Source organism: Chenopodium album, chromosome 11 (genome assembly GCF_948465745.1).
Source record: "Chenopodium album chromosome 11, dcCheAlbu1.1, whole genome shotgun sequence".
In the NCBI taxonomy this organism is placed as follows: Eukaryota; Viridiplantae; Streptophyta; class Magnoliopsida; order Caryophyllales; family Amaranthaceae; genus Chenopodium; species Chenopodium album.
In genome coordinates, this window is record NC_137844.1 from 39,378,192 (window position 1) to 39,405,926 (window position 27,735).

At 32.7% G+C, this 27,735-nt stretch overlaps 1 protein-coding gene, 1 long non-coding RNA gene and 1 pseudogene across 2 annotated transcripts; 2 read left to right on the forward strand and 1 right to left on the reverse strand.

The window, feature by feature from the left end:
• Nucleotides 1–2,259: 2,259 nt before the first annotated feature.
• Nucleotides 2,260–8,519, forward strand: LOC145568863 (beta-glucuronosyltransferase GlcAT14A-like). The gene is made up of 4 exons (XM_081628251.1): nucleotides 2,260–2,973; nucleotides 3,163–3,238; nucleotides 3,356–3,471; nucleotides 7,885–8,519. The coding sequence occupies exons 1-4, from the start codon at nucleotides 2,478–2,480 to the stop codon at nucleotides 8,406–8,408; spliced, it is 1,212 nt and encodes a 403-aa protein (XP_081484377.1). The 5' UTR covers nucleotides 2,260–2,477; the 3' UTR covers nucleotides 8,409–8,519.
• LOC145568864 (uncharacterized) lies at nucleotides 4,113–5,108 on the forward strand. Its single transcript, XR_014095991.1, has 2 exons — nucleotides 4,113–4,343; nucleotides 4,935–5,108. It is a non-coding gene; the product is annotated as an uncharacterized LOC145568864 (long non-coding RNA).
• A 1,353-nt stretch (nucleotides 8,520–9,872) lies between the features above and the next one.
• On the reverse strand, nucleotides 9,873–13,054 carry LOC145568865 (multiple C2 domain and transmembrane region protein 14 pseudogene; annotated as a pseudogene).
• Between the last annotated feature and the right edge of the window lie 14,681 nt (nucleotides 13,055–27,735).

Here is a 27,735-nt window from a genome sequence, read left to right on the forward strand (position 1 = left end):
GGGCCTAATATAGTACGGGGTACCTGATTGGCTGATGGGATAAATCCTAGTATGGACAGGAGATTAGCTTTGGCAGGTTCATATATTTGATAATAAGCTTTGATATATGGAGGAGTTAGGGCCAGTTCTCTTTAGCTTGTTTTCAGTTCATTTCATTTCTTAATTTCCTTAGTTTAGCTAAGTTCAGTTCAACTCAGTTCAGTAAATCAGGCCCTTAGTTTGCTCAAACTTTAGTTTTGTTTCCCGCAGCTTTTTTCATTCATTGTTTTTCCTAGTTTTTTTTTAGTGGCAACTTTCTTTAACATTGGTTAGTTTTGTTAAGCTTTATTTAATTTACGTTTTCTTCTAGTTAGCTTTTTAGTGTTGTTGTTTAATAGAAATTAAGATATCATTTTCATGCTTTTAGTGTTGTTTGTTCTTGCTTCAATGATTGCAATTTTTACACTTTCCATGATTATTGCTTTTCCTTAGTTTTAATTTAATTGTTTTCTTTAATCTTATATTATTGCTTTTAGTTATGCTTAATTTAATTGCTTTGATTAATTTAGATTTAACTATGTGTGAGTAGTTTTATTCTAGAGTTCTTGGGGGATCCATAATTAATATGAAGGGATAATTTGTTATTGTTGGTTATTAATATTGCATGATAATTTCTTATTGAATTGTTTTAATTCTTTACAATTGGATTATAAATTGAGCAGATGTGATTTGATTATAAAAGCATAGCAATATTGAATTGATGAATCGAGCAGATGTTAATTTGATATTAAAGGCTATTTTTTCAATAGGAAATTAGATCTAGTAAATTGCGAGAGCCTGTTAAATCTATGTTTAATCATGTTATGTTTGCAATATTAATTGTTGATTGTTATGTTTTATCCCAAAGAATTAATTATTGGTGAACCTGTGACCCTAGGTTTTATTATTATTGATTTCTCCCTAATTTAATTTGCTTTAGTTTAATTATTCTCCTTAGTTTAATTCCCCTAAAAAATAATTTGGTTACTTAATATATTAATTAATTGGGAATAGAAAGACTTGTTTCCTCTTGGATTCGACCCTACTTTCCTATCTACTTTAGTTAGAGGATTCAAGTAATACTTTTGATTAGGTGATACGACTTTAGCATGTCAATATTTTATAATACAAAAGTAAACAATTATTACGAATACAAAAGTGAACATTTCATAGGTGATTCGAAAATGAAAAACAACAACATGACATCATTATGAAGGAGAGGAGTGCAATTTGCTTTATATAGGTGTGTTGGCAAATTTTTGCAAGGTTGGATGGAGTTTTGAAAGTTTGACCTTGGTATCAGGGGTAACAAGACTAGTCCTAATCACGTTATATCCTAATCTGCGACAAATATTATCATAATTCTAATATGTATCATGTTAGTTGTGTTTTTAATACTCTATATTAGTATAGATCTATTTATATCATATCATAGATGTTCAAATCAAATCATATAGTTGGGTTACTTATTGCTAAAAACATTTTTAATTTTGTAATAAAAAAATTCATGTTAATATGAATCTAATGGCATCTCATGGCTGTTTTCGAATAAGCCAATCCATTTGAGAACCTGCAACTCCACTTTATTTTCAGTTCACTCATCTATCTAAGATTTGTGAACCAAGAGCAATATAATGATATCTCTTTATAAAATATATACTAGCATTTTTTTTTTAATTTTTTTTTAATTTTTTTATTATTATTATTAACTTAAAAAATTTGTGTACAAATAAGATCACAACTTAGGGCTTGTTCACTTCAGCTTAATTTTAGTTTAATTCAGCTCCAATCAGTTCGGTTCAATTCAGCTCCTAATTTCCTTCTCTCATAAAATATTCATTTCAGCTCAGTTCAATTCATTTCAATTCAGTTCAGCTCCTAACAGTTTAGTTCAGTTCAGCTCCAATTAGTTCAGTTCAGTTCAATTCAATTCAGTTCAGCTCGATTTAATAAATGTGAACAGACCCTTAGTCAAATTTAAAAATTAGATCCAACCAAATTAGATCACAGAAATATATTACAAAGAAGTAAGTTTGGTATGCACCCAATTACCCATGATGTTATAAATCCACCCACCCGAACCTCAACAAATAAAGCTAAGGCAACCATTTATGATTTGTTGTTGTTGGTAGTAGACATTCAAGATTCAACAATACTAATAAAAATATGTCAACCATGTCTCAATTGACAGATGGAGGGCTTAACATCCAAGCAAAGAATCCCCCCACCAAAAAGTTCTAAATCTACACTCTTCCACCTCCAAAAATACCACATTTTTTCCCCCAAAAAATAACAAAAGAAAATTCCCCTAAATTCCAAACACACCCTTTACCTCTTTATTACCAGAAAAACCTGACTTTCTTCTTTCTACACTACATCCTCTGTTCTTCTTTCATTATTCTCCCTTACGTTATTATACCCAAAAATACCCAAAAAAATCACATTAATTAATTCTAATAATGGGTACCAAAAAATTAATGCTAACCCTCATTTTATCATCAATCACAATCTTCCTTATTTACATCTCAACCATATTATTAACAAAACCCACAATTATACCCACTAATAATTCCTTCAAATTAGTCATAAAACCCAATATTACCAAAACTTATCCTGTCACATTTGCATACTTGATCTCAGCATCAACAAACGACGTTCCTAAGTTAAAGCGAACATTACTTGCGCTTTATCATCCGGGTAATTACTACTTGATCCATTTTGATTATGGAGCTCCGAAATCACAGCATTTAGAAGTTGCTGAATTTGTATCAAATAATGAAGTTTTTTCTCAAGTTGGAAATGTTTGGATTATTGGTAAACCAAATCTAGTTACTTATAGAGGTCCAACTATGCTTTCTGCTACATTACATGCGATTTCCATTCTTCTAAAGACTTGTCAATGGGATTGGTTTATTAATCTCAGTGCCTCTGATTATCCTTTGGTTACCCAAGATGGTATGGTGAGTACCCTTTTATTTTATTTTTTTCTATTAGAAACGAGGTATTGAGCACTCGCCTCAAGTCCCTGGCTTCTTTAACAAATAGTTACGTTGATAGTGTAATCTGAACTAATAAGTCGAGATGGCGGTAGTGATTTGTACCTCTTCGGGAGTAATTTAGTTGTTGACTTTTTTTTTTTGGCAGATTTAATTCATGCTTTTTCTGACGTACCAAGGGATTCAAATTTTGTACAGCATTCCAGTAGACTGGGTTGGAAATTGTAAGTGTTTTTTTTTTTAACTAGTGATTGTGTCGGTGGTTAACAGCCATAAAAGGGTGTTGTAAATAATACTGTAATTATAATAATAATATTGAATGGTAAAATAATTTATTTCAGGTATAAAAGGGGAAAGCCAGTGATAATTGATCCGGCTTTATACAGTCTAAATAAATCACAGATTTGGTGGGTTGTTAAGCAAAGGGGTCTTCCCAGTTCCTTTAAGCTGTTCACAGGTTATTTATTCTCTAATTTTTTTTTGTCTAATTATTTTTGATGCATTATTGCAAATTATATCATTTTTATAGTTATTAATGATATTACTACGTAGTATATGTTTCAAAAAAAAATGATATGCAATTTCAAATATGATCAATTTTTTTTTTCTTTAAACATTTTGTCCATTAAATAAACATCTGAAATTTGTCCCCCCGAATTACAAATCCCGACTTCGTCACTATCTTCTGTTTTGACTGAATTAGTAGTATTTTTTCTTTCTTCCTTAAGAATTTCCATTAGATGTAAGCCGTGACAAAGCCATTAAGGTACATTTGATATCGGTCAACACTTCTTAAATAAAAATAAAGTACTCTAAACTCTATTCCACATTTTTTTTCCTCTTATAGTAGTATGTAGGGGTGTACATAAACAGGACCGGACCTGAAAACCGACCTGACCCGGACCTGTTTGGACCGGACCTGACCCGGACCTGTAGATTCAGGTCCGGTCCCGGTCCTTGAAAATCAAGGTTCCCGGTCCCGGTCCGGATCAGGTCCAAACCCGGGGTTTTCAGGTCTGGACCTGAAACCCGGTAAAAATGCCTTTTTTATTAAAAAAAAAAAAAATCCAAATTTTAAAACAAGTCTGTTCATTTTTGTAACCCACTTACCCACTAACCCTAACTCACTCCTCACTCACGCACTCTCTCTCTCAGCCGACACCGACACCACACCAACACTCACTCCCTCACGCAGCAGATCTGCACAGACACCAGTCGCCACCGCCCAGACACCAGTCGCCACCGCCCACCAGACCAGGAGCACGGAAACCTCTACACGCTGCATCAGCCAGACTACCATCTTCGTCCACCTGCACGAACTCCTTCACGGTGGGATTTGTAACTTCTTTTTTTTTTTTTTTTTTAATTAAATCGAATTATATTTGAATTGGGTATTTTGTATTTGAAATGTTGAATTAAATGTGAGGCATTCATATGTTTATTCATGTTTCAATTGCTTATAATGATTGTTTGATGTTTGCATGTTGAATTTCTGTTTTTTAGTTCATTTTTTTCGAATTCATGTTTTTTTTTTAGTTTTTTATTTATTTAAAGTAACTGTTTTTGAATTTTTTTAGTTCAATTGTTTCGAATTCATGTTGAATTTTGGTTTCTTTCGATTTGTGAGTTTAAAATCTGTTTATATTGTGAATTTGCTGGGAGTAGATTGATAAATCAGGGATAGGCTACTCTACTTGTTGTATAACTTATGGAACAGTTTAAAATCTGTTTATATTTTCAGAATATATGCAGTGTAGTATTCTGTGAATTTGTTGTAAATTTGTTGGACAGTGTACTAATCAAATGGTGTATTGCACGGTTTATACCACAAGCTAGTGTATTGTATATTTTGTATGTATTCTGTTTATTTTATGAATTCAATTTGAATTGTAATTGAATTCTATCATTTTATATGTTTAGGATCAACAAGAACCACGGATTATACTCATTAGTGTGAATCACGCAATCAAAGGGAAAGCAACTCGCCAAAATTCAAGTTGTCTTTGGATAATTAATGTATTTCTAGTATTTGAGACTTAGAGACTTTATGTAATTTAATGAATTATTTGTTATATTTGAGACTTAGAGATTTTATGTAGTTTTTGTTATTGATATTTTCAGATTTTATGTAAACAGGTCCATAAACAGGTCTATAATCAGGTCCAACAGATTATTTATTTTCTTTTAAAAAAAAAAAAAAAAAAAACACACAAAACAGGTCTGTTCAGGTCTGGACCTGACCCGGACCTGATTGCTCAGGTCTGGACCTGACCCGGACCTGCTAAATCAGGTCCGGTCCCCGGTCCTCAAAATTGGCTGATTCAGGTCCCGGTCCTAACAGGTCCGGTCCAGGTCCGGTCCGGTTTTGGACCGGTGTACAGCCCTAGTAGTATGTAGTACTTGTATGAAGTAACTTAAAATTTTAAACTTATCATTGTAAAAGTTAGCGGTTTTGATAATAATAATTATTATTACGTTTAATTTTTGTTGGAATTTTTTTTTGATAAAAAGCATTTGCATGTGAAGTTTAGAAAGAGAATACACGCAAAGTGTATAGGTGATTGAAGGGAATCATGTGGCCTTTGAACCGTCCTTAAATTCACATGAATGACCCATCAAAACGTTATAAGTGAGCTAGCTTTAATGGCCTCGTACAATATAGAATTGACTTCTTTGCATAATTTTATTACTAGCTTAATTTCCCAACACCCTATATCCACGCATGTACTCGGTGGTCGTTAGTCTAATGTCACAAGTTCGATTTTTACCAACTGTGGTTCTAGAGTTGTTCCAAGTAAATTTAGTTGAATAAATTTCGAGATCTACTTTCTTAAAAAAAAAAAAAAAAAAAAACTCTGATTCAGCTATATATCTTTCTAGCAAGGACATGTAAGGTTGACCAGATGTTTTTACTATGTTTTCTTAGTGGTAATATGGTAGGCCATAGAATTATAGAATGATAGAAGGGTTCAGGGGTGAACCTCATACGAGCACATAGTTTTCATCATTTTGTCTATCACAATAAAAATGTTACAAGTACATTATCATTCATTAATTATATTTTTGATCTAGTCAATTTTGTTGGTTTTAATAATTATCATTACAAATTGAATAATTAGTTGTTGCTGAGATTCAAAGTGACAGTGACATGTGTTAATGATTATATATTTGTTTCTGATTTGATAAAGTATTCATGATCAACCACTTATGATTTGAAGTCTAAACCACTAATCCACTTTGCATAAATTGATTTAACATTTGATTAAACTATAATTACCCTTGTACTACTATATATGCTCTATGCCTTTGATTTGACCTACTTATTTGAAAAGTCCATCGATACAACAGTTACATGCTTACATCCCTCCAAAAGACCATTGTAATGCTATATAGGTCTAATACTTTAAATATAATTACTAGTATATATATTGAAAGGATAGTAACTTTACATAGGAGTGAAAAAATGGGAATAGTGTCAAATTTTTTTTTTTAAATGAAAATATTTTCCACTATTAGGAAAACTATTTTCTATCTTCAGAAAAATGTTTTCCACCTTTTACAAACCAAACCAAACCAAATAACATTTAAAAAGATAAAGTAAAATTGTTTTTTAAAAAAAATGTTTTCCATTGAAATAAATGGACATTGTTATTATTCTTGATAATTATATTGAAAGCTTGTCTTTAACTCGTTATACTTCAAGGGTGAACATGTTGTTCATGCCTAAGCTATATCAATATCATTATATAGTCGGGGCAGAGCTAGATTTTTGAAGATAGGATGTTAACGTTATATCTATGGTGTGTTAAAGACCGTAATTACTACATATAAGTAGATATTTAAGAAAAAGAAATAGAATTTACGGGTAATTTTAATTTGGGTAATTCTAAGCTATACCCCTAAGATAGTTGAGTTTCTAAGGTGTACACATACTTTTTCAAGTTTTTAAGCCGTGCCTTTCAACTTCTTATCAATACTAAAATTTACCCTTATTAGTTGTTTAAAAGTTAATTGAGAGTGATTTTATGGCTTCTGTTTTCGTTATTAGGGTTGTTGTGGTTAAGATTTCTTTCTCCTATCATTTCCTTACCTTTTATCATCTTTTTATTAAATTTATAGTTAACTTTGGGTGACGTGAAAGTCCCAAGAAGGGTACCATTCATTAATGGTAGTGAATTGAGGGGTGCAACTTAAAAATTTGAAAAAGCATTGGTACACCTTAGAAACTCGACTACCTTAGAGGCATAGCTTAGAAAAACCCTTTTAATTTTTAACGAGGTGTGTTGGCCAATACCCTATTCACCTTAGTGGTTTCCCCAAACTGATTACCATGGCAAACATTTACTGAGTACTGTAATATTTTGGAAAAGCTAAGCATTGAAAAAGATTTATTTCTCCTTGGTAAAGTGACAAGATATGTTATTTTACTCTACATGGTTTTGCGTATTAGATCCTCAGATCAGATCATTGTCAAAAATATAAGTAGCTGACTCACAGCAAAAGTAGTCTGTTCTGTCAGTTGCTAAAATGTTCTGTTTTGTCATACTTCATCAAAATAATAACTAATCTCTAAAATAAAATTATGGCCAACAGATGCAGTTTGGGCTAGATAATCTAGATGATGCACATGCTAACTCTAACATTGATGCACATGCATTGTAGATTGTAAAATTGTACCAACAGTACTTGAGCTCTGAAGTTTTGTTAACTGTATTTTATATATAATGTATAATCATACTTGAACTGTCAATTTTATATTAATATCTTTTGTAATTATCAAATGGTCGGTTCATTATTAATATAATAAGGTGTTAGATTCTTGTAATCATGTCTCTTTAATCTTTTTGTTTTTGTATTTTTCATGTTACAGGCTCTGCTTGGACTGTTTTATCAAGGTCCTTTGCTGAGTATTGCATAGTAGGATGGGAAAATCTTCCAAGGACACTACTGCTCTACTACACCAACTTCGTGTCCTCGCCGGAGGGCTACTTCCAAACAGTCATATGCAACTCTCAGGATTACAAGAACACTACAATTAATCATGATTTACACTACATCAGTTGGGATAACCCTCCTAAGCAGCATCCAAGATCACTTGGCGTCAAGGATTTCCGTAGAATGGTCCTTAGTAACCGACCATTTGCTAGGAAGTTCAAGAAAAATGATCGCGTTCTTGACAAAATTGATCGAGAAATTCTCAAGAGGAGTAAGTGGCATGATACATTTAGCTATGGCGAGTGGTGTGGGGGGACTGATGGAGGACAAGGCAGTTGCTCAGGGTTAAAAGCTGAGAATTATGGTGTTTTGAAACCTGGTGCTGGTTCCAGAAGACTTAAAACTTTGTTAACGAAATTGGTTTCTGCTAGGAAATCTAATAAACATTGGTGTAGATGAGCCACCTACAATGCTTTTTGTTATGAATCCAATTTGTGTCTGTACAATACGGAGTAATAATAATTTTTGATTACTTAATTCGATAAGAATAGTAAATGGTTTTACAGAGAAGTATTTTTGTGGAAAATGGATCATATAGTTTTGTGAACTACTTGATTTTAATAGAAGAGCTATGTTTTACATACTCAGTTGGAAGGATGTTAAGCTGCAAGAGTCAGTGATATAGAGTCTATACACGAGCACGATGACTAATGAGAGTGAGTGATATGAGCTGCTTAGATTAAATATCGAATGAAGAAAGCATCAGGAACACTGCAGTCTGCAGAGCTCAGTTATGAATTTAGTTTGAAAGAAAGTTCTGCTATGTTGGATTGCGTACTCAAGCTCGAGCTAGTTCAGCTGAGTATAGAGTATAAACCAAGCTTAAACTCATAGAAAACTACTGTAACAATTACCAACTTCTTTGATTTAGTATGTAAGACCACATATTTCATGTACATGATCATAGACAGAGCTCTGTATGTTTCTGTTATGCTATGCTCCTGAGAATATTCAATCACTGACAGTTTAATAATAAAATCTCAAGCTGTTACATTTACCTGACTGCAAAAATTGAATTTCCTCGTCTTTTCCCCATTAATGGTAAGGATGTAAGGCTGCAAGAGTCTATAGAAGAATAGAAGATGACAATGAGTCGATAACTAATTATACTGGTTAATGAGCCGTATAATTGAGATGAGTTGCTTAGATTACATTACGAATAATAAGTTTCAGTAACCTAAGCCTAAACTCGATAAAACAAACTTAGAGCATAGGCTTGAAGCTTGAGCTTACAGCAACTCTTAAGCTCAAACTTAAAATCATATCATACTTACAAAATATTCCCTATTAGCTTTCCATTATCTTGTTTTGAATTTCCCTAGCAATATTTACTCCCTGCACCCTGCGCCTAGGTAGTAACTTGACCAAATTTGGAACAAGAGTATTAATTTCATTATACAAATAGTTTCCTAGAATTACAATTACCAACTTCTTTAAATTACTTGTAAGACCATAGACTTCATGTACATGATCATATTCAGAGTTCTGTACTGTTTTCTGTTTTTCTCCTGAGAATATTCAATTCAATGACAGTTGATTAATAAAATCTCAAACGGTAACATTTAATCAACTGCCAAAAGTAAATCTCCTCATCTTTTCCCATTAAATTGCATTGCTCAATGCCTAGATTGCCCACTTTCTTTAATTTACAATTTAAAAGCTGCGCATTTCAGTGTCCCAAATCAAAAGAATACAAAATAAATATACAAGTAAATTACAAACTTTGCACAAGTCTTGTTTAAAAGAATAAAATTAAGAGTGGTAGATCCTTCATTAAGTTGACAAAATCATGAAGTATACATTATCTAATACACCAGGAAAGTGCACCCCTTAACAAAATAACCTTTAACCCCCGTGCCCCCAGTATAACCTCATAGAATTTGATCGGAAAGTGAGGGTAGACGCCGGAAAAAGTTGGCGGGAACCGACGGCATGTCACCCCTAAACTTGGGATGTCTCAAGTAATAGAATGTTGAACCCAACACAAAAGCCTTAAAGGGTACCACGTAAAATGCTATCGAAGCGATCAAGCAGAATACCAAAAATATCCCTGTTGCTCTTGGATCCCTCCAATTATACAAGGCTTCCACTCTTTCCCATTGGGCTGCCATGTCCCCCAAAAATGATTGGGCTCTTCCTGCCAAGGCCCTTAGCCTATCGTACCTGACCCGAACTACATCGTGTGGTCGTGTTGTTGGTAGCCCATCAAACTCCTCATCAAGCTCGTCGTTGGACACTACATCTACACAAGATATCCGAGGGTCCATACTAAGAGGGACCTTGGCACGGTACCTGATACGGAAGGCTAGGATTAGGAAAGCATACATGAAAAATGTTGGTAGCACAAGGTGTGGGCAGACTACAATAGCTATGAGTACAATGTGGACCAAGATGGTGGTTGGTGTGTGAGCCCAAGTTCGTATCCCATTGAGCCACCGAGCAAAAGTGGCTACTTTAGATAGCCCACTGACTACTCTAAACCAATTCACCTTGCTCTTCCTCATGCTCCAAATGTGAGTGTCAGAATCAAGCATGTATTGGACCACTTCAAGGCCCAGAGGTGGCTCGGACCGAGCTAGTCTAGCAGTAACGATTCTCATCGCTGTGTGGCGCAAGATGTCTTGTTGGGCTCGGCCTAATGGACATACATAGTGCATTCTAGGCAACATTGGACTTGAATATGCTTGAAGTAGACTAATCCATGATGAGCAAGTAAACCTTAGACTTATCTCAATCTCACCCATCCTTCGTGCCCCACCCGGAAGCAACACAGTAAGCGGGTACGTGTTCAAGTAAACCCGGTTTGCATCAAGGGCCGATAACCGCAACCTTACCTTCCCAATACGAATATCTTTCCCGGGTTTATTTGTCTCATCTTTGTTGTACCGCCCATTGTCAAACACGCCAATGGTTACAACAGTACACGGGTCATATACATCCCACCTATACTGTTCGTTCCATCGAGGGTTAAACCGGTCAAGTATGGTTCGTGTACGAACCCACTTAGGCCCATATTTGGCCACAACATAAGCATCCGTGGTACCACGAGTACCATCTCCAGTTTTGACGGGCAATAAGTTGTTAGCCCCTCGAATGCCAACCTCAAGCAAACCAATTGGAGGTTTGGCTAGTTGCTTAGCCGAGGCTCGGACATCACTAGTCACGTGAGCAGCCTCATCAAGCACGTGATACCCTCCTTCAATGCAAGTTTTTAAGTGTATTCTCCCAGCATATGGCTTACTCTTCTCATCCTCCCCAACCAAATTGAACCATCTTGACTTAGGTTGGACCCGATTATCCGTCCTCCGTTCGATGCTTGCCACATGCACCTTCGCAAACCCGACCGATTGTCCACTTGTAACATCATCAACCGTGACCACCAAAAACGGATCAAACGGCTCCGCAGCCACAAACACCAAGTCCTCATTCCACGTAGGACTAGTGGACCCCAACGTCATCCGACCCGTCTTAAAGACCTGACCACCAAGCTGAGCCTTAACATAAAGATCAGGAGTTCGGCTTTTTGGTTCGGATGATCCCGAACCTAATTGCAAATCTTGGGTTTGGATAACCGTTACACGCAAATACCACAATTTTGGAGACAAATAAACCTTGGCTCGGGTCTCAGCAATCAACCCACCCGAATCCGATTGCCAAGCCTCCTGAAACGCCTCATCGGCTTGAGTCCCAACCCAAACCGCGACCATCACATCAACACCCGTACCTTCCGAACCTTCTAGAGTGTACCATTGAGGCGCTAACGGACTATCAGGTGGTACACGTTTCGGTACCTCTTGTAAATCAAACGACACCGTTCCAAGTGATTTCTCCTCAACTTTCACAACACCCTCTTTTTCTTCCTTCTTGTTCACCGTCCAAACTGACATTTCTAGTGAACTCGAATTCAACCCTTCTTTATCAAACGCAAACACCTGATCCCAATCCTTCCCACTCTTCTCCGACGTCGTTTTGATACTATGAGTACCAATCACTAGCTTAGCAAAGCACAATGACTCCCCTTCCGAACTCAATAGCTTCGCCTTTATGACTCGAACATAAAGAAACGGCATCCTATCTACTAAATCATACCCAGTTCCCTGCCTTCGATCTGACCCCGACATAGACCGTACCTCGAGATCACTCCTCATAGCAGAACCACTACCACCACCACCACCAGTCACACTAGGACTAGCTAAAGAAACCTCCATATTCTTCTTCTCACTAACTCCCACTTTCACATTCTCCGCAACCGGTGGGTTAACCATCTCCGCCGCCTGATCCGGAGGCGGAGGTGGATGATCACCTTCCGTATTACCTTCACCCTTCGCCACAGGAGGCGCATTCTCCTCCGGCGGCTTCTTCTCCTCCTCCTTAACATCAACCTTATTATTATCCTTCCCCTCTCCTTCCTTAATCTCGGCTTCTTTCTTCCCGTCCCCGCCCTCGGGTTTTTTCTCCTCGTCTTTCTTCTCCTCCACCTCGGCCTTCTTCCCCTCCTCCTCCGCCTTCTTCTCCTCCTCCGCCGCAGCAGGCGGCGAAGGAGGATCCTCATACCAAACCTTAAGCCCAATCTCCCCTTTAATCTGAGAAAAAACACTCCGTTTTTCCAACGGATAATAAATCAAACTCTCCGACCCTAATTTCGCAAAAGCAGCACCACCAATCTTCACCTTCCCAAGAAAATTCGACCGTTTTCCCGTCTTCTTATCATTATAAATATTGAGCTCTAATACCTCTGAATCCATTGATTCCGCATTGTGCACAACGAACTCGAGCTTCTCATCCCACTGTGGGTTGAGATCTCGTGTAATCGTCTTAGTTCGACGGCGTTGGCCGTCGAAATCTACCATGACAAACGCACTGGCGGTTCCTTGACCGTCTTTTGGCATTAAGTTTTTTGCATTGCAGATTTCCACCACCAATTTTCGACCGTTGGAGGTCTCTGCCATTGTTAATCTTACTTTCTTTCTAATATTAGAAAGTGGTTGGAAATTTAGAGAAAAAAAATTGAATGAAATTTGTAATAGTGGAAAGTTGTGGGTTTACTTTAGTGGAGTGGGGAACAGTGTGGAGTGAGAGAAGGAAATGGGGGGAGAATTGATATTTATTTGTGGAGCGGGCAACGGGAAAAAGAATTAAGACGCATCAGCTGAGTGTAAGCCACGTGGAATATTGTCTGGCGGTGAAAAATTAGTGTTACTCCACATCCCATTCTTTCCTTAATAAATTCAGATTACAACAGACCAGAAATATTTAGATTAGATCAGATTAGAACTTTTAATTATTATTTATTTATACTTAAATATTATTAATTACATATTAAAAAATTTATAAAAATTACATATTTAAAAAGTTCATGATGATATGAATCTAACAAGATCTATTTTGATAATGTTTTTCTTTATAAAGTAGTATTAAAATGCGGTCAAAATTTAGTCAAATTGTTAAATCAGATCAGACCAAATCAGATCTTACAAAATTCAGGCTAGATTTACTTGTTTCACGAGAAGAGAACAACTCCTATTAATATTAATCCTTTTTTTATTTTTCAAAAGAAAAAAATATTAATCCATTTTGCTTGGAAAAAAAAAACACTTTAATCCATTTCTGAATAATCTTAACAGTTAATTATTTTAATTAGCACAAATTCTTATATGACCAGCCATAATGGTACATTAGCGGTGTGGCCATCCACAATGGAGGTTACTTTCTTAGGCCTTATTTGGAAAAACTAGTGGTAACGGATAGTTTTAGCGGTCGAGTTGCGGGTAGCTGTAAGGATAGCGAGTAGCTGTCAGTAGTGAGTAGAGGTTAGTTGTCAAAGTAACGGTTGATAGTATGAGTTTTTGGCAAAAGTAGCGATTGCAATACTAAAATATATTAATAATCATATAAATTATTAAAAAAAAAAAATTTAAGCAAAAATTAACAAACGCTATCTGCTACTCTTAAAGCTACTATTTTTAACGTTTGAGAAAAGCTACCTAAACGCTACTTCTACCTCTAACCGCCACTTACACCGTTACCTTGCCAAACAATGTTATTTTTTTTCTAGCAGTGTTTTGACTAATCAAAACGCTAATCGCTATCTCAAACACTACCACCAAACAGAGCCTTAGTGTTATAGAGGTATTAAATTATTAATATGTCTATCATGGAGGTTACTTCGCCAGTGTTATAAGGATTACTCAGTTAGTGTTATAGGGGTTACTTTTTCAGTGTTATAGAGGTTTGTCGATCAGTATTATAGTTGTTATATTGTAATTTTATAACCGGTCATATGGTATATTACTAACCGCACATAAAACAAACTGTTTAACTAGTGTATATTGAGGTATATTGCTTTTCTGTTCAACTCTATATATTCTATTCCGTGATGATAGTGTATATAGCGTAATATGTTGTTGGATCACTCTCAATGTATATCTTCAAAAATAATTTCTTACATAACTTTTATTAATACTCCGTACAAAGTACATAATTACGTCCAACGTATATTAATATAAAAGTTGTACATTAACAAATGTTCCTTCAAATATTGGAGTGTATACAAAATTTTGTAGTTTTAGCAAGGATGCAAATTATTGCAACTTTGCAAGCAGTATCTAGAAACACAAAGAATAATACTGTATGTACTGCTCTTTAATAAAGAAATGAAACAATAAAATAAATTAACGGGCACTGAATATTTTGGTTAGGGAACTACTGCAGTACTGCTCACTACTTCTGATAATCTGATACAGTTTCAGGAGCTTCTGTTTAGTGTTTGCTGAATACAATCGTTGTGTTTAACTTTTATTGGGGTTTATTATTTTTAATTGGAACAAAAACATTGTAAGAGTTTATCTATAAATACATGTAACACACGTAATTATGTTAAGAATTATATAATTCAGAGAATCTGGTCGAAAAGCAGGAGTTAGGTATATTAAGATTTTAATGGCAAGTTGGCGGTACTTGTTAATTATGCAGAAAAGTTTGGAAATTTTGATCATTAACGGGAGTATTTTGGAACAGAAAGGTACTAGGAAATTTTGTGATTCAGCGTGCCTAGTGCTGATCCTCTTGAGGCACGCACTTAAGTGTAATTTTATTTTTTTTTATTTTTTTTTTTTTTTTTGTCCTAATGATCTATATAAATTTTGATACTTGAAATTAAATTGACTTGTTTAAGTCTTGACTCAATATTAAATCACATTCGTTATACAAAGTAACTTGATACAAACTGCTCACAATCCAGCCAAAATTAATCAAAATAAACTTATTCATTAATTTTTGAATCGAACTAAATTGATACACCTATCACATGATCCATTTCAACCCGACTCGATTAGACTTGCTACCTAATAAATATGACTCATTTAAGCAAGAACCTCTATTATAATCCGAATCGGTATGAATCCTAACCTCGTTAACATCAGTAAATTCGTTTTCAACCCGACCCTATCATGACCTGAACTGTTTATGGACGAACTGATTACAACCGATCTAAATTGAAACTATAATGCAAAATAAACCAAAACCAAATTGACCAATTAATCAATAAACTGAACAAAACCAAGTCGACCTGCTAACCAAATGAACCTGTTTCAACTTGAACCAATTTCAACTTGAACCAAAACGAATAGTTAACCTGGATTATTGACAGTGCTACTCATAATTAATATATAGGTATTTTGTTATTTTTATAATTCTTCATTATATATATATATATATATATATATATATATATATATATATATATATATATATATATATATATATATATATATATATATATATATATATATATATATATATATAAATATAATATAGGATCATATGAGACCACATCCCTTATGTAAGAATATTATATATATATATATATATATATATATATATATATATATATATATATATATATAATATAGGATCATATGAGACCACATCCCTTATGTAAGAATATTATATGTGAGGACGTATTACAACAGTTGGATCAATTGCATCCAACAGCTACAATTTATCCCAATCAAACATAATTTCAAATTCAATTTCATCGTTTTCTCTCTCCTCCTTCATTCGATGCGCCATTTTCTCTCTCCTCCTTCAATTTCTTTGCTCTAGCTCTTTCTTATTGCTATTTGCTTTGATTCTTCATCAATTCTTCTTGAAACTTTATTGATTCTTTGTCAAGGCGATTTTTGTTGATTTTAGTTTGATTTTCATTGATTGAAGTTTGATTTTTGTTGATCTTAGATTGATTAATTAAGGTTTTCGTCAATTGAATTCTTCTTAATTAAGGTTTTCAACAATTTTTTGCGATTTTTGGCGATTTTTGATCAATTTCCATTCGAAATGTTTGCTCATTTGACAAATGATCAACTAAGTTTGCTCATTTTTTAAATTAACAAATAAGTATTTGCTCATTTGACAAATGAATAACTAACTATTGGCTCATTTGCTAAATGAGCAAAAACTTGATTGCTCATTTTCCAAATGATCAAAGAAATGTTTGCTTATTTTTCAAATGAGTAACCAATTATTTGCTTATTTGACAAATGAGCAAACTAATGGTTGCTCATTTCACAAATGAGCAAAGAAATGCTTTTGATTTAATGAATTATTAAAGAAATCTTTGCTCATTTGACAAATGAGCAACTAAGTTTTTGCTCATTTATAATATTAGCAATTAAGTATTTGCTCATTTGACAAATGAACAACTAATTATTTGCTCATTAGCTAAATGATAAAAAAAATTGATTGCTCATTTCCCAAATTAAATGATCAAAGAAATGTTTACTTATTTTACAAACGAGTAACTAATTATTTGATTATTTGACAAATGAGCAAACTAATGGTTGCTCATTTGTAATGAGCAAAGAAATGCTTGTTGATTAATGAAATGTTTGCTCATTTGACAAATGAGGAATTAACTATTTGCTCTCATTTGTTAAATTAGCAACTAAGTATTTGCTCATTTGACAAATGAGCAACTAAGTTTTTGCTCATTTATTACATTAGCAGTGAAGAAGAGGAGAGAGAAATCGCCGATCTTTAATTTTTAGTCTCCATTGTAATCTCAGCTGTTGGATTTAATACAATCTAATGACTGAAATTTGTTCTCATAAGGAATGAGTTCTCACATAAAGGTTGGTTCTCACTGGATCCTGACCATATATATATATATATATATATATATATATATATATATATATATATATATATATATATATATATATATATATATATATATAATAATAATAATAATAATAATAATAATAATAATAATAATAATAATAATAATAATAATAATTGCACTATTTTTTTTTACGAAGTCATATATTAATATCACTATTTCTATTTTGCGTATGTACGTTTTCAAATACTTTTTGTTTGTATTGACCCACTAAATATCCATTCTACTTTTACTCACATTTGTTATTTACCCTTGTCAGTTGTTACCTGGTTAAGTATTGGCGCATACCTCTCATTTACATGGCAAGTAAATAGTAGCTATAAGACAAAAGAGTGGTGAATTTTTTATTTTTTTTATTTATTTATTTTTTATATAGTAGTACAAATAAGTATATAAATTATTTGTTTGTATTAACACACCAAATATCCATTCTACTTTAATTTTACTTACATTTGCTATTTACCCTTGTTAGTTGTTACCTGGTTAAGTACTGGCGCATACCTGCTATTGCTATTTACATGGCAAGTAATAAAAAGCAGGTATAAGATAAAAGAGTGGTGAATTTTTTTTTTTTTTTAGCGGTACAAATAAGTATATAAATTTTCATCAAATGTTGTACCACTGTTACCTATAATGATTATAAATAGTATTACTAAAACAACATATACTCTAGTTGTATAAAATACATGTATAATAGTACATTAAAAATATCAATGTAAGTATAAAATAATACGAAGTAGCACATTAAAAATACCACTGTAACAATAAAAAATTCACAAAAATTATGTAAATTTACTATTTAGCCCTCATATATATACTTCCCAAATAAATAGCAGCTACGTGTCTAGTTGCACTATTAGTTACCTTACTTTCACTCTCTTTCCTTATTGTAGTCACATGGTCATTTTAACTTTGTTATGCAATTTCTTTCTTAATCTTTGTGTCCAATGCAAATGGTCCAATTCAATAAAAATGGAGGAAATAATATACTAAGAGAATATTCAAATGTGAAAATGATTAAATTACGGAGCACAATTAAAATCCCAATTAATTTAAGGTATTTAGCAACTATTGTTACCAAACAATTTATGGAATCAACAACCTTATCAGTTTCAACATCTTATCAATATCAGGTACTATCTTATCAGTTTCAACTAACTTATTAGTTTCATCTCTAATTAGATGGTCAATTGACCAGATTGGTAAATAAAAAAGGCCCTTAGCGACAAATTTGTAAAAAAAATATCTTTGGCGACAATTTGGTAAAAAAAAGCTAACCCTAAGCAACAATTCAGTAAATAAAATAATCTCAGGCGACAATTAACCCAAAAAATACAAAAAATTCCGACAAATTACTTGCGAATGCTTAATTTAGTTCGTTTTTCTTGGTTTTTTTACCAACCCTTTTATGGAATAACAATTTCAAGAAAAAAAAATGTTAAGTATCAATTTTTATTTAAGTTTCTATTGATGAAATTTATTTAAAAAGGGATTGGAAATAAATTTGGTATCGGGATTTAGCAAAATATAAAGAGAAGATATTGCGTCAGTCCGGACTGACGAAATGCGGATTTTTGATATCCTCAATTAGCGAGATGATATCCTCAATTGACGGGATGATATCCTCTATTGGTTGGGTAATATCATCTACTAACTGGATGATATCCTTTATTGGCCATATGATATCCGTTATTAGCTGGATAATATCTCTACTAGATGAATGATATCCTCTATTAGCCGAATGATATCCTCTATTAGCTGGATGATACCCTCTATTGGCTATATGATATCATATACTCAATAGAGGATATCATCCAACCAATAACGGATATCATAGACACAATCATAAATGATATCATATAACTAATATAGGATATCATCCAATCTATGATATCATAAATAGAGGATATCATCTAGCCAATAAAGAATATCATTCGGCCAGTATAAATATCATCCAGCCAATAAAGGATATCATATAGCCAATAAAGGATATCATCCAGCCGGTAGAGGATATCATCCAACCAATTGAGGATATCATTCAGTCAATTAAGGATATCAAAAATCTGCATTTGTTATCTTATATGATTAACAAATGTATTTTTTACCTTACAAACAAATAAACCCACTATCTTTCTAAAAAAAAAAAAAACCCACTATCATCAATGGCATCCAAGCCATGGCTGCAACCTGCTCCTATGTATAACCCTTTGCAGTCGTTTTGGGATTCCGACGAAGATGCGCTTGGTTCTTTTTGTGGGCATACCCTTACCGCCATCGCAACTACCAAATCCCAGGGTCCCCGTCTTATTCTTTTTGGTGGTGCAACCACCATTGATGGCGGCGCTTCTTCTTCGGCTCTTGGAATCAGTTAATGGGGTTTTCAATTTTGTTTGATTTGATTGATTTTGTTTGATTAAATTGTTGGGTTTGATGTATTTGATATGGTTTTGTGATTAGGGGTTGGCCGGGGTTACAATTCTAGTTGTGAACTATGGTGGATTGCAAGAGGCAGCAAAAGAGTGCTTCCAATCGTCATAGACATCGTCGTTTTATCGTGATTGTCATCTCGCGGCACAAACTATTTGGTCAGGCTTGATTGACCCAATAGTTTGTGAAATATAAAAGGGATTGACATATTAATTCAAAATTTTAAGATTTTAAGGAAAAATTGTCAAAAATAATACAAACTTTCACCTATCCGCCAAAAACAAGTCGAACTTTCAATTTTTTCTAAATAATACAAACTTTGAATGGTATCCGCTTTAAACAAGTTATGACCTGTTAGTGACTTGATTAATAGGTACATGAGACACTTGTCATTTTTTAATTGGTTTGATAATTTAATTTGATTTTTTTAATTAATGTTTTTATTTTCTTTTTTTTAAAAAAACTTCCCCACCACGACACCACCCGCCCCTTAGCTTCCCCTCCCCTTCCCCGGTGTCTCCCAACCCTCTGGCAATCCTTTCCAGGCACCTCAACCCCTCCCCTGCACCGGCGACCTCATTTCCGGCATCCCCATCTCTCCCCCTCCCTTTCCGGACTCCTACCTACCACAAAAACGGACCCACAAAATCCCCCTCCCGTAGTCCCGCCCTAGGAAAACCCCAAATTTCCACAAAGTAGTGGAATCAAATCCAGCATACCAACACTACTACCAACCATATCACAAAAAACCTAAAGAGAATCAATATATCAACAATTCTTAACCAACCTAGAAATCATAGTATTCCACAAAACCGTATCTCTGTTAGACATTTTATCAAACACCTTATATGCATATATAATCTTGGAAAAAATTAAGATACAATCCAACAACAGTAGACTTACCGCCAAACCCATCAATGATCGAATGAGCATGAAGCAACATACCAACCCTTTGATCCCCAAGTGACCAAGGAGCTGAAACTGCAAAAGCGTGGGTAAAGTTTCGATGCAATTGGGTATAAACAGAAACAGAAGAAGATGAAAAATGATTGAGGGAAAACCCACAAATGAGGACAATGTAGAGGAAAAGATATGGGGTTGGGGTTGAAGAAACAAGAAGATTAGCATGCCAGAATATTTGTGGATTTGATAAAATGTCGCAGAGTTTTTGATTTTTGTGATAAAGCATTGAGAATGATTTGAGCATTGATTTGTTTGAGTTTTGTGAGTGTTATTGATTTTGAGATGAGGTTGAGGGAGGGGGAGGACCAGACGCCGGCAGAGGATCGCCGGAGGGCCAGACGACACCGAGGAAGGGGGATGGTTAGGGAGTGGTGGCTGGCGGTGAAGAGAGGGAGTGATTTTTATTTTTTTATTATTAAGTTTAAATGTTAATTATGAGTTAATTAAATTAAATTATTTAATGAATTCATAAAAAAAAAGTTTACCGGTCGTTTAGGTTGTAGGTAAAATGTCTTGTTTAAAGCGGATACCCTCCAAAGTTTGTATTATTCAGATATAATCAAAAGTTTGACTTGTTTTTAGCAGACGGGTGAAAGTTTGTATTATTTTTGACAATTTTTCCAAATTTTAAATGGGAAAAATAAATTTAGAAATACAAAAACAAATTAAATTAGGGTTTTATAGTGTTTGTCGGAAAAAATCTATTTTTTTGGAAATACTTTGTATAGTTTTTTTTTTTTTTTAATAGTTTTTTGAGATAAATCAATCCATTATTAAAGTCATAAGGCATCTACATTGTATAATTTTATTGGGAATAAAATGCATTATTAATGTAATTTAATGTATACTACTTTTAAATAACACGGTACAACTAACTAATAATGATTTTATTTATTTACTTATTTATTTTTTTTGTAGTTTTAATAATTTTTGCCTTATTATTTCATTTTTCATATATGCATTACATTTGTTTATTCCATGAGTTGCCTCTTTCTATATTATATCACAAATTGATTATAATAAAAAAATTTATTACTACCGTGTATCGCACAGACCCTCATCTAGTATATATATAAAAGGGGGTTTACCCCCCAAGATTTAAGGGTGCCACACTCAAGATTTTAATTTTTTTAAGGCGCCATGTAGGATCTTGATTGATAATTTAAAATAATCAGATTGAACACTTTACATTTAAGTGCCATGTAACTATAAATTTTTTTTTTTGATATTTTAAATCAATTTTAAAAGAAAGCATTATCTTTTTTTAATTAGAAAGTTTATCCAAAGAGAAAAGAAATTTACAATCTAGTATATATAATTTAATATAATTTAATATTATATCACTAATAAATAAAGTCGATTTCGCAGCCAAGTCACGAGACAACAACACTTGGAATTGATAAGTATTATCGTGACACATATGATGCTAAGTAAGCCTATTTTGGATAGATTTTTTAAGATAAAAATTTTGTATAGAGTTTAATTATTGATATATTTCTAATATTTCATATATACAAAAATAATCATAACTTTTAACAAATATCCTATAACTCGGTTTTATTTCTATCATAAAATTTGTTTTTAAAAGTTCTTTAATATGAGATTCATTTAAAATATATTTAATTTAGTTTTAAAAATAATAGAGATCAATAAAAATAAGTTTTAATCCGTAAAAATACTTTTTGTTTGTTAGAAATACTTTCAGTTCAGTAAATTATATAAGTTCAATAAAAATAATTTTAAGTCAATAATAATATAGATTTCTATTTAAAAAAATATAAAAGTATACTATTATATAAATATATAAATGATATGATATCGTATATAAATATCATGCATTATCAAAAGGGATTATAATATAAACAGTGTAGGCATCGCCCCGGCACAAAACTAGTATATAAATAAAGTAGGCATTTTTCAAAAGCATTTGGAGCACCACGTAAGCCATCTAATTATTTCAACCAATGATACAAGAGATTTATATTTTATTTTTGAATTAAAAAATTATATTGCCACCTAGGTCATAAAAGTAAAGAATGAGATTTGATATATCTAAAATTTTAATCTCACGTAGATTAAAAACCATGAATAAAATTATTTTATAATAAATTAATGGAAAATTTGTCTAAGACAACCTTTAAAAGACATTTTTTTGTTTAAGACAACCTTTTAATTTCATTTTGACAAAGTTAGACCTTAATAAAAAATTATTTTTGTTAAGGACGACCAAGCTCCACTTTCAGGCATTGACTCACCGTTTTTCCGGTGTTGAAACTCACGTGACCCTTATTTCTCCTATTTGCACCCCTTCTCTCTCCAATTTTTTCACTTAAAACCTTTTCCTTTTTATTGTTTGAATGAAAGAGGAAAGTTTTCCCTTTTTGGTACCCTAATTTCTCTCTCTCCATTTTTTTTAATGCTTCTTTTGCCATGGCCAAATAGAAAAAATGAGATACTACATTGGGTAGAATGAAGAAGAAGGGAAGCAATTTCTAACAAATGTAACCCAAATCAAAACCCTAGTTTTATAAATTGACAAGGTTCAACCAAAATTGAAACAATTAGTTAAATTTGAACTTACTCACCTTAATGCCAAGAAGATGTATCCTACCACCTTTGAATTGTAGAATACCCCTCTCGAAGTTCTAAATTGGTAACAAATTTTCGTTTTTGATTCAATTGAAGAAAGGGTGGGGTTTTAAGTGAAAAAAATTGGAGGAAAAAGGGGTGCTATTAGGAAAAATGAGGAGAAATAACGTCGAAAAACGTTGAGTCAATGCCTGAACGTGAGCTTGGTCGTCCTTAACAAAAAAAAAAAATTATTAAGGTCTGACTTTGCCAAAAAAAATTTATAAGGTTGTCTTAAACAAAAAATGTCTTTTAAAAGGTTGTCTTAGACAAATTTTTCTAAATTAATTGTAAAAAAAAAATAGGAAAGGAGAAATTTATTAAATCATTACTACGAGTATAAAAAATCCCAAAAAAAAAATAATATGAAAAGATAAATCTCAAAAAAGATATTTATTATTTAATTAGTTAAAATCATATCAGAAATAATATTAGATTCAAATGATAAACGACTACAAAAAAGTTTGATACCTACTATTATAAGATAAATTTTGATAGTGATTATGCTAAGATTTAAAAATTATTCCTTAATTATAATTAAATTAAAATTTGTAACACCTACTATCATAAATTTATGCATCATACATCACCAATAAAATTTCGTATTAATACAAAAGCAAATTAAGCGAATTATGTTTTTAGTAATTTTGTGTTATTTTTAGGTCATCAAATGGCTAGGTAATTCTTAGCTTATTTATAAAATTCATTTTTAAATTTATTTTATAACTATTATTGCTTATTGTGTTTATTTGGAGTACTTAATGATTATATGTTTATTTTTTGTTTTTACATACAAATCTAATTAATTAGGTTCGAGCAAAAATTATTAGAAAATTAAAGTACGAGTTTTTCTCCTGTTTGACGTACTAAATTTACGCAAATAAAATAGCTTAATAAGTTTAGATATGGTCCTATACAGTGGCGGACCATCTAGGGGGCCGTTAGGAGCCCTATTAGGATATTTATTGACATAGCCTAGTAATAATATAAGTGTAGGAGTAGGCCCAACTTTATATATATGGTTTCTAATATTTCTACACCTACACAACTAAAGCCCAAGACCCACTTTTGAGAATTTGTCCTTCTACCTGCTTTATTTCCCCAGTAATTCTCTAGTGTTATTTGTTTCCAAACCTTAGAATATAGGACAACGTTTAGATTTATACTTCGTATTCAATTATACATACTATGATGTCTTTTATTATTATTTTTTTTTACTACGTACTATTTTTGTTCAATAAAGGTATTGGTGTTCTATACTCTATAGTGATATTTTGAGTAATATTCTTTTCAAAAAAAAATATTTTGAGTAGTATTTATGTTTTGATTTTTATAATTAAAGTAATGAATATAGTTAATTTAATTTCATTTTTAATAAATTTTGGCAATATTAATCTCATTTGTTTTTATTACTTCAATTGCATACTTGTGTTTATAAGTATCGCATAGATTTAGTTGTGATCGGCCCCCTGAAGAATTTTTTTTCAAGATCCGCCACCGGTCCTATATATTGGACGAGGAGGTATTATATCTTTATAAATCGTTTACATTTATTAAATTTTTTTATACGTCCTTGTAGTTTTTATTAATTAATTTCATGATAAAACAAAATTTTTGTGATTAGGTAGATTAATCAAGTCATAAATTTAACTTAATTTTTTATTTTTAATTATAGGGCAATCACGTTCATGCCTTGATTATAGCCAATTTTTCTCCATTACATACTTTTCAGTCATTCCAAATAAGTAGAGATATCCCATTGTCATTGACAACAAAAAAAATGATATAATTTTTCCAAAAATGATATAAATTTTCCAAAATACTATTATTTGGGTAATTGGGGATGATGAAAAAATTCCAATGCATAGATTTGATTTTGTACAATTACAATTTTAAGATAATTTTGCAACAATTTTTCGCTTCCTAGTAAATATATAGATTTATTTGATAAAATTGTAAAGATTAATTTATATCAATTTTATTTTTGCTTAACATTTATGTGTTATATTTATCTACTTTTATTAGATGGAATAGATATGGTTATGAACGAAGTTGGTGATTCTATTGAAATAGAAGATAAACGATATACATGTTTTTACTATTTTTTTTCCTAACTTTAAATAATTATGAACATATAATGGTGTAGACACCCAAATGTGTCTCCCCAAAACCAAACCCAGTGATGAATACCTTTCACGTCATTTGATTATCGAACAAAGTGAAAGTGTGAAAGGTCAAGTGTTGCGGTTGGTTTTTATTTAAATTCTTTCTTTCTGTTTTCAAAAACAACTCTATTTTATGAAAACAACCAATCCAGTTTAGTTTGGTCCATGACAAGGGTCCAATAATAGTGTAGTTGGACGGGGCTTGCAAAAAGCTTTCCAACGATATATTATAAGCCCAATTCCGATGAATAATGAGGAAGTTATGGCCAAAATACTAAACTGGGCCCGGTTTGATCGTTACATGTGGCCCAATGATCTAGGGGAGGGCCCAATGTTAATTATTATTCCTAAAGTTATTAGAATTGATTATAGTCTTCTAGAATTCTCTAGAAGGTTCTCTTTAGTCCTAATAGAATTAGAATTAATAATTATATTTTGATAAATTTTATTTGGAATAAAATATTATTTTATGAAAAATACGATTTCGGTTTTCATACGGACTTTACAAATCGATTTTGATTCATATGTAGACTCCGTGTTTTAAAGCGCGTAGGAATCCAGACTGTCGCCAAACGATAGGCCTGTCGCCACGTGACAGACCCTGTCGCCTGGCGACAAGGTCGGTTTTGCAGCGACAGAGTGGAGTTTTATTCCTTATCAAATTCTACTTATTTCCGGACTGTTTTCTTATAAATAGGGTCCTAAACCTCCGTTTTTAATCATCTACAATCATCAATCAATTCTCATCATCAGCAATCATCTTTCTCTCTCTAAAGCTAGAAGCTTTCCTTCTCTCTATTCTTTTTCTAAACCTTCCCCCTTACAAAATTCCGCATTCACGAGATCTAGACACACCTAGTCAAGTTTAAAGTTGCCTTCGCCCTAGACGTGAAAGGTTATAATTTCTGAGGGTTTGGTCCCAAATCTCTATTTCAATTATTTAATTTGATTGTTTGATTTTATATTTTCCTTGAAGTTACTAACGCGTGTATTTTGTTATTAGAAAGAGGCACGAGGCATCAAAGTATGTAATCTTGTTGCTCTATTCTTGTAGAAAGCATATTTAAATTTGTTTAATTCCTAGCATCATGCTTAGGTTGTTATTATTGCTTTCTAATAGCATGTTTAGGGTGCCTTTTTACTCTTTTCTAATATCATGTTAGTACCATGTTAGGTTTAAGGCTTTGATCTTTATTACTTAGTGACATGCTAGGGGTTTGTTATTAATCTTGTTAGTATCATGCCTAGGATCTTGCTAATATAATTATGCTTCGAGATTGAGAATATTATTATTACTATGATTGTTATTATGATTGTGATTATAATTATGATGATTGTTATTATGTTGCTTGATGATTATTATTGTTATTGCTTGATCACACCTCTCTTGCAGGTTTAAAGGGAATTTGTACTTGTAATCACGCTTAATAAGATAATTAATAATCTTGTTTAGGGCTAATATGATTATAATTCAAGTGATCACCAATAATAGTTTTATTTATGCATTAAGTTCAACCAACATAGATAAACAGGTTTAGGGTTAACCTATTGTTTGCATGTTAGTCAGAAAGCGCACATGAATACGAGGAGAATGAAGTAGAGGCCAATTATTAGGGCAGGTTCAATCTCTTTTAGGTTGGATTTGTACCTTCATCCCGAACCCTATTTGGTTCAAGACCTTTTGGAGTTGACGATCTCATGGATCGTTAAGGGGTGTAATCTTCACCTTGTGAATGGTTTACAAGTTCCTAAAACTTGTTGGCGACTCTTTTGCTCTAGCTTCCTTCCCTTTGAACGCCACCATGCTTAAGTGTATGATCACAGTGGGGTTCAAGCTTGGGGTTAATGCTTGAAATATTCCCTACAAATGGCCTATATTTTTTTGCTGTTGATAAATAGAACATTTATAATAAAATAATTTCCAAATTTATATAACTTATTTATAACGAATTTTTAAATATTTATCTTAATTATTTTGATAATTATGTAATTTATAATAAAATAATTTTTAAATTTATTTTCTATATTTTTTTTGACAAGAGCTTAAATCAAAAAATAAACTAAGAGACAAAATTAAAAGAGGATAAGCTAGAGTTCGCTGTCGTAGCAAGAACTTGAGCCCTCTCTACTATCACCCGATCCACCTTGAGAACGGCACACCACCCAAAATTGCTGCTTAAGTGGCAAATACGAGCAAGTGTCCAACGAATAGCGATATCTGAGTCTTGGTCACCCCGAAGGTAACGAACAACTAAAGTCAAAATCCGTATAAATTGTAACCGCACGGAGCGACCTTGTGACTGCCCATTGTAGCCCTTCCATACAGGCATTCAACTCCACATGCAGAGCAGACTGAGCTAGCCTAGAA

What these genes read in the sequence shown, in the direction of transcription:
- LOC145568863 (XM_081628251.1), top strand. Translation starts at nt 2,478, where the DNA reads ATGGGTACCAAAAAATTAATGCTAACCCTCATTTTATCATCAATCACA. An exon ending in TCCTTTGGTTACCCAAGATG is followed by an intron (nt 2,974 to 3,162) that starts GTATGGTGAGTA and finishes TTTTTTTGGCAG; the next exon opens with ATTTAATTCATGCTTTTTCT. An exon ending in AGTAGACTGGGTTGGAAATT is followed by an intron (nt 3,239 to 3,355) that starts GTAAGTGTTTTT and finishes AATTTATTTCAG; the next exon opens with GTATAAAAGGGGAAAGCCAG.